The sequence below is a fragment of the Rattus rattus genome, chromosome 12, assembly GCF_011064425.1.
Source record: "Rattus rattus isolate New Zealand chromosome 12, Rrattus_CSIRO_v1, whole genome shotgun sequence".
NCBI classification, from domain to species: domain Eukaryota; kingdom Metazoa; phylum Chordata; class Mammalia; order Rodentia; family Muridae; genus Rattus; species Rattus rattus.
In genome coordinates this window covers 70,710,419-70,718,424 of record NC_046165.1, presented here as the reverse complement: position 1 = coordinate 70,718,424, position 8,006 = coordinate 70,710,419, and the positions used below count along the sequence as shown (strand labels likewise).

The following is an 8,006-nucleotide window of genomic DNA, read 5'->3' as shown; positions in this document are numbered from 1 at the left end:
GTTTTTATTTCACTGACTCTGGTGCTCCCAGATTCATAGAATGACTGGGTAAGGACCTCCCTCTGTCCATACAACCAACTCCTACCACTGGTTCTCACATTAGCAGCCATTGTTCAGCTGCTTTGTGGATGCTAAGGATCCTAATTTAGGTCCCCCAGCTTGTGCAGCAAACACTTTACCTGCTCTCTCCTCAGCCCAGGAGAATATATATTTTGTCTTATTGGACAATTTTTGTTCATATCGGGAGTCTGAAAAAAGAAAGCTCTTACAATATTGTTTAGTCCATGTTCACTTTTACCATTTTGTCAATTCTCCCACACACAATACCTCTGAGGTCTATCAATGACTATATTCTTTGGGCACACTTTTATCAAATTTTAAAAGAACCATCAAAGAAGAACCAAGTTATTTTTTAATTTAAGAAAGGGAGATTATGGGCTGGAGAGATGGCTCAGCGGTTAAGAGCACCCGACTGCTCTTCAAGAGGTCATGAGTTCAATTCCCAGCAACCACATGGTGGCTCACAACCATCTGTAAAGGGATCCGATGCCCTCTTCTGGTGTATCTGAAGACAGCTACAGTGTACTCAATATATAATAAATAAATAAATCTTTAAAAAAAAAAAAAAGGAAAATTATAAAATTCATATACAAGGTAGGGTCTAAAATATCAAGAATTAATACACATACCATATACCAGTACTCTTACTGGTATATTGAAATTTCTGTCTTCTCTGAACAAGATGGAATGGATGTGTATGAAGCATGTCAGAAACTAATGGTACATTAGAACATATCACACAAAATTGCCTTTGAGGAGAAAGTCACTAGCTACCACTGCAAGCTTCATGAGCAGAGACTCAGGCAAGTTCACAATGGGTTTTTTCTTCATGTTGGGTTCAACTTTAGGATCTTGCTTATGTGTTCCCTAAATACCTGCTTCACCTGCTTGTTCCTCAGAGTGTAGATGAAGGGGTTGAGTGTGGGTGTCACTACAGTGTTGAGTAGTGCCACCACCTTGTTATGATCCTCCCCCTGTCCATTCTTGCCAGACCGGACATACATGAAGATACAACTGCCATAGAAGAGAGACACCACAATAATATGAGAGGAGCAAGTCGAGAAGGCTTTCTTCCTCTCCTTGACTGAAGGAATGTGCAGGATGGTATAGAGAATGTGACCATAGCAGGTGGCAGTCACAGCCAGAGTGCCCAGGAGGCTGAAATTGGCAATAATAAAACCCAGGATCTCTACCAGGCTTGTGTCTGCACATATGAGTTCCATAAGTGGAAAGTTGTCACAGAAGAAATGGTTAATGATGTTGGGGCCACAGAATGGCTGCTGAAATAAAAGAGAACTGGGAACCATGATGAGAAGGAATCCTGCCGTCCATGAGCAAAACACAAGTTGGACACAGACTCTTTTGCTCATAATGGTGCCATAACGCAAAGGGTTACAAATGGCCACGTACCTGTCAAAGGACATCACGGCCAGTAGAAAGAACTCAGTGGTGCCGAGGAAGAAATAGAAGAATGTTTGGAGGAAACAACCTAGTAGGGAGATGGTCTTCTGTCCCGTGACGATGTTGGTTAGCATCTTGGGGAAGATGACAGAGGTGAACCAAATCTCCAGCACAGCGAAGTTGCGGAGGAAGTAGTACATGGGGGTGTAAAGACGCCTGTCCGCAAGGGTGATGACGATGATGAGGAAATTTCCCAGAAGAATGAGGAAGTAGGTCAGGAGGAAGCCCAGGAAGATGATCACCTGCAGCTCACAGGCATCGGACAGCCCCAGCAAAATGAACTCAGTTACTACCGTGGTGCCGTTCTCCATGGCTCCCCCCACCTCTGCTGGAGTTGTTCACGGGTCCCGCTCAGCATCAGAGCCTATGAGGTCTGAGCGTCTGACAACAGCACAAGGCTGGAAACCCAGAGGAATGAGCGTCACACTTTTAGCCGGAGGAGTCCTTTGGAGGTTTCAGCTCCTTGCCTTCTCCTTCCTCAGGCTGGCGACTGAGACGTCTCACTAAGTCAACAGCAGATCATAAGCTTTGACATCACTTTACAAAATCCAGGGTAATTTTCTACCCCGAAAGATTTTAAACAACTTCGTATGCAACCTATTTTTTTTTTCTGCTAGGAATTTTTTTTTATCATTTTAGATCAGATGATATTTTCCTATATTCATTTAAAAGTTGTACACACTCTCCTAAATTAATTAAAAACTCTTCCATTTGCAAATTCTGTGTCCCGTGAATCAAAAGTTTTCATCAACATCATGGATGAAAAGTTTACAAAGCTTTTTTTTTTGTTGAAAATATTGTTGAGCGCATTTGAATTCCAGTTTCCAGAGCTTAAAACAAAACCAAACAATACCCATGGTGCTTCTTGCAAAATTGAAACAAATAATAGCCAATATTGGTTGGACATGGACCTTTCCTTATGACCAAAATTAGTAGGCTAATAATGTAAGAGGAATGTAACAGAAGAGAATAGTATATTTAGGAGATTATATTTTTTCAGATGTGCCAAAATTATAAAAATACTATCAATACGCTGGTCAGATGGTTCAGTGAGTACAGCATTTGCTACGTGAAACTGATAACCATAAGTTCATCCCTTGAACCCATGTAGAGACAGAAGGACAGAACCAAGGCCACGAGGTGGTCCCCTGACTGCCACAGGTGCTCTTTAGCACACAGTAATAATAATAACAACAATAATAATAGCAGATCATTATAGAAAGTTTAGGAATGTAGAGTAAGAGAAACAAAGACTCCTTTGTAGCCCCACACAGGTAACATTTATGATGATTTCTTAATTTGAAGACCTACTTTTATATTTTTACCTGTGTGTATATGTCAGGGTGAGTGCAGGTGTGTGCATGTGAGTGCAGATGCTCTCAGAAGCCAGTGGTGTTGGATTCCCTGAGCTGAAGTTGCCCACCATGGGGGCTGAGAGTTGCCAGAACAGTATGTGCTCCTAACCTCTTAGCCATCTCTTCATTCCCCGTCTGTGAGGATTTTGATGCAGGACTGAGAGGGTCGCTTAGTGGCACACCCCTTGTCTAGTGTGTGGGAGGCTCGTTTCAAGCACCACAGTTCTATTTTGTAACTCTCTGCCGCTTTTTTTCCTCTCATTATTTACATCTACGTATTGGCTTATGCTGTGGCTATGCTCATAGCTTATGTATTCATCCTGTTTTATATTATAAAAAAATAAAATCTCATTATTATACTTTTTGTAATTTTTCAGGTACTATTTTTGAAGACTTCAGGTACATGAAATTGATACGTAGACAAGAAAGCATGCATTTTTATCATGTTTAATCCTTTTGTAGAGTATCCTCAATAGTCAAAAGAAATAATGTAATGGCTGCTCAGAGTTTTTCACAGATTGAATCTCAATCGTTCAGTTTATGTGTTTCCCTTAAGGTCTGTCGTATGTTCTGCAGATCACTCAGGCAGCTCTTGCTCCATTACATACCACCAAACCTTCAGGTTTTCCAGCAACCCGCCTCCCTTGCAATACTCCCTCAGTCCTCCCAGAAGTAAGTTGTCTCTGGAAACTTACCAGAACTGGGATTACCAACTCCTTAGGTGGCTGCTAGTGCTCCTAACCCCTAGTGTCATTGCTGGGACCCTTGCCTAAGAAAATTAAATGTACAACTATAGTTCCTGTAGTAGAGAGACAGACACCAACGGATGACTCGTGTGACTGACTCTTACATGCTGTGCATGATCTTCCAGTACCATTGTGCCCACAGAAGACTCTGCCGTACGGTAATCATGGTAGACCCTTTATCTCTGTGGGCTGGGAAGAGGCCTGAGGTATTAGACATTCTGTTTGGGAATTCAGAGATATGCAAAGATGCAGAACAGAGATTCGACTCATCTGAGATTCTCTGTTTTTGCTGGCTGGAGCTATTCTTCCCTCGAGATTCATTACCATCAGTGTGATAACAGGGACCTAGGAAGGTCCCTTTCCTCTTACTTCATTTAATTCTCAGACCTAAAGTTTACTTTGTTCTGGGAAGAAGCCCAGAAACTTCCAATAAAGTTTTAATTAGGACAAAGATCTGCTGGGACATTCAGCCTTGTGGTCTGAACAACCACAGGATTCTTGCAATTTCCATCGGGAGACAACCATTGTTGAACTGTATCATGATCTGTAAGACCCTCTAGCAAATCCCTTTCATATGTGTGTGCGTGTGTGTGTGTGTGTGTGTGTGTGTGTGTGTGTGTGTGTGCATGTATGTATTCATTCTGTACATTCGATTCCACTAGAGCATCAGATCTCAGTCTGTGTGTCGTGACCCCTATGGGTCCCTTTCACAGAGGCTGCATATCAGATAGCCTGCATATTAGATATTTATAATGTATAACAGTAGCAAAATTACAGTTATGATGTACTGACAAAATAATTTTATGTTTGGGGCCACCACAACATGAGGAACTGTGTTAAGGTGCCATGTGTAGCTGTCACTGCTACTTTGTCTGTTCTTCTTTCTTCTATACTTTTCCAACTTTTTCAACCCCAACACTAGACAGGAGAGGGAAAAAGGGATAGAAAGGAAAGGAAAGAGACCCCTGAATCTATTTTTTTCTCTTCTTCTTGTTTCTTCTTTGAGCATCACTCAAACTGTAACCAAACTCCTGTGCCAGTCTGCGGAGGTCTGCCTATGGGAGTGCAGCTGGTAGGGAATCCTTTGCAGGAGCAAAAGGTCTAATGGGGCTCAGGCATGGCCGGAAGAGCCAAAGTATTACAGCTCTCCAAGGGGAAACTGGAGAAAGGCAGGCTGCCAGACCTCACCCTCTGCCCCCAGTTAACGACAGGCATGAGATGGAACCACTGAGCAGGAAGTGGTGGCTGCAGTCAAATGCATGCACTGGCTGGTTGGGCAGGGTCAAGGTCCAGCAAAAGAGAGCTTCAAGAGAGAAAACTCTTCCCTGAAGTGTGGCAGCTCAATAAAGCAGGCACTCTCACAATCTTTAGTGAAATGACACATGCACTTTATTTCTTGTGGACAGGGTCCTTATAAACATTTTGGGGGTAGGGTGGGGTCTAGGGATAGATCTTCTCATTGGCTCAGTCTAAGAAGTTAGGGACTCCTACTTACCTGGGGAAGGACTTCAGGTATTGTCCCTATATGACGATCGTAGTCGGGTGTCACAGTCACATGTTCCAGGATAGGAATCTGATCGGGAGCTTGTTCAAACTCCTGTCGTTCTCAGTTACGAGTTTTTATCAGGGTTCAGAACTTTGCTGCAATCTCATCAGTTCTCCCGACAGGTGGCATGGCCCACTGCTCCACACCCCTGAACAGCCAACCAACAACAAACCCCACCTCTTGGGTCCCTAACATTTATGAATCCTCTGAAAAGTTCTCAAAATTCCAAATACTGCACAACTGTAATAACTATCTTCTGCTGGCAACATCATGCCTCAGCTAGGGCATGAGGCCAATCATAGTTGGCCTCTGTGGTCAGTCTGAAGCAGCCCCATAGCCCACACCTGGAATTAAAATGAAAAGAAATATTAATAATATTTCTGTGTTTCTTAAAGAAACCAAAACTCTAAAATTGTCGCTACAGTCACTGCCTGGTGAACCCCAACAATATAATTACCAACCAATATCCCTTATGAACATAGATAAAAAAATTCTCAATAAAGTACTTGCAAAATGAATCCAAGAGCACATTAAGAAATAATATCCACGGAAAAGAAAGGGTGAGAAGCCATGGCAGGTGATGTTAAGATTCTGCTCTGTGTATTTACAGGTTGTTATCAATGTTCCTAAGGGATGGATGGTACCAGGCTTTGTATGTTTAAGTGGGCAATTATATCTTATCAACTGGGTCAAAGGTTATTGTGTTGTGTGTTCTTTATGTGAGGGTTTGAGTGTAGGAAAGTGTGAGGCTGGGATGTGTTTCCGCCAAGATATCTAGCAGATATCTTGGGGCACTACAGTGCCAGACCTTGCAAGATAATAGACAACAATACTTTATTATTTTTATATTTTTACAACAACAGACTACTACTCTTCCAAAAGTGGTGAGTTCAATTCCCAGCAACCACATGGTGGCTCACAACCATCTGTAATGGGATCTGATGCCCTCTTCTGGTGTGTCTGAAGACAGCTACAGTGTATTCATATACATAAAAAAATAAATAAATCTTTTTTTAAAAAAAGAAATAATATCCACCATGATCAACTTGGCTTCATCCCTGAGATTCAGGAATGTTTCAACATATGTATTCACCACATAAACAGAATGAAAGACAAAGAAAAACACACCAATATCTAATTAGGTACAGAAAAAACCTTTGATAAAATCCAACATCACTTCATGATAAAAGCCCAGGAGAGACTATAAATACAAGAGACATACATCAACAGCATAAGCGCAATTCACAGCAAGCCCACAGCCAACATCAGTCTAAACAGAGATAAGCACAAATTATTTCCACTAAAAGAACGCACAGGATAAGGATGTTTGCTCTCTCCATAGTGGTTCCTTACAGTTCTTGAAATCTTAAAGCAAAAAGCAAACTAAAGAAGATCAAGGGGATAAAAACGGGAAAACATGAAGTCAAAGTGTTTTTCTTTTCAGACAATACGATTGTCTATATTAGAGCTTCTATTACTATGGTGAAGCACCATAAACAAAAGCAAGTTGGGGAGGAAAGGATCCATTTGGTTTATATCTCCACATCATAGTCTGTCACTGAAGAAAGATAGGACAGGAACTCAAACAGGGCAGGAACCTGGAGGAAGGAGGTGATGCAGAGACCATGAATGAGTGCTGCTTACTAGCTTGTTCCTTGTGGCTTGCTCAGCCTAAGGGTGGCCCCACCCACAATGGGCTGGGCCATTGCTCATTAATCACTAATTAATAAAATGTCCTACAGGCTTGTTGAGAGCTCTGTCTTATGGAAGCATTTTCTTAATTGAGGTTCCCTCCTCTTAGATGACTTTAGCCTGTGTCAAGTTAACATAAAATTATCCAGCATAATGATTTTATCCATAAAATCACTTTAAAACTCCACCCAGAAATTCTATAGCTGATAAACATGTCTGGTAAAACAACAGAATAAAAAATTAACACATAAATGTCAATAGCCTTCTTGTATACAAACAACAAACAGAATGAACAAGAAATCATGGAACATATACCTTTAATAACAGACTCCAAAAAATTCGTACCTTGGGATAACTCTAACCAAGCAAGTAAAACATGTCTATAATAAAAACTTTGTGATACTGAAGAAAAAAATTGAAGAAAACATCCAAAGATGGAAAGATCTCCCATACTTTTGAATTATTAGGACTGATATAGTTAAAATGGCCAAAGCCATCTATATAGATTCAATGCAATCCCTATCCAAATGTCAACAAATTTCTTCACAGAAATTAAAAAGTAAACTTCAATCTCATATGCTCGTGGTGTGTTCAATGGAGGAGACTAAGCAGACACGGGTTTAAGCCAAAAGAAATTCTTCATTCGCTGGCCAGGACTACACTGGTTATTTGTGATCCCATTGTAGCTTCTCGGGGTGAGCTTTTAGCACAAAAAACATATCCTGGGTTGGCATAATTCAGTTAACAAAAACAGTTATCCAGAAGAGAAATTATGGGAGCCAAAAATCAAGGTTAGTACATGTAAAGACTTTCCCAAAACATGGATTTTGATGGATTAAGTCTTCTTTTTTTTTCTTTTTTTTTTTTTTTTTTTTTTCCGAGCTGGGGACGGAACCCAGGGCCTTGTGCTTGCTAGGGCAAGCGCTCTACCACTGAGCTAAATCCCCAACCCCTGGATTAAGTCTTTGATTTGTTCTTAGCAAGTGGTGTTGTCTATGTGCTGAGTTTTATGGGCTAAATGGGACTTTCATCACTGGGTAAATTGTGCTAGGGTCTGTTACAATATAGAAATACAAGAAACTGAACCCTAGCCTGACACCATGCAGCCTGGGCAGACAGACCATGCCGCCCAGCAAGGGTGGAGCA

General features: G+C 41.3%; 1 protein-coding gene across 1 annotated transcript; it reads right to left on the bottom strand.

Annotated features, from left to right (window-relative positions):
* Nucleotides 1-887: 887 nt before the first annotated feature.
* On the bottom strand, nt 888-1,832 carry LOC116913384 (olfactory receptor 49). Its single transcript, XM_032917563.1, has one exon. It carries the CDS (start codon nt 1,830-1,832, stop codon nt 888-890), a length of 945 nt encoding a protein of 314 aa, XP_032773454.1.
* Nucleotides 1,833-8,006: the final 6,174 nt, after the last annotated feature.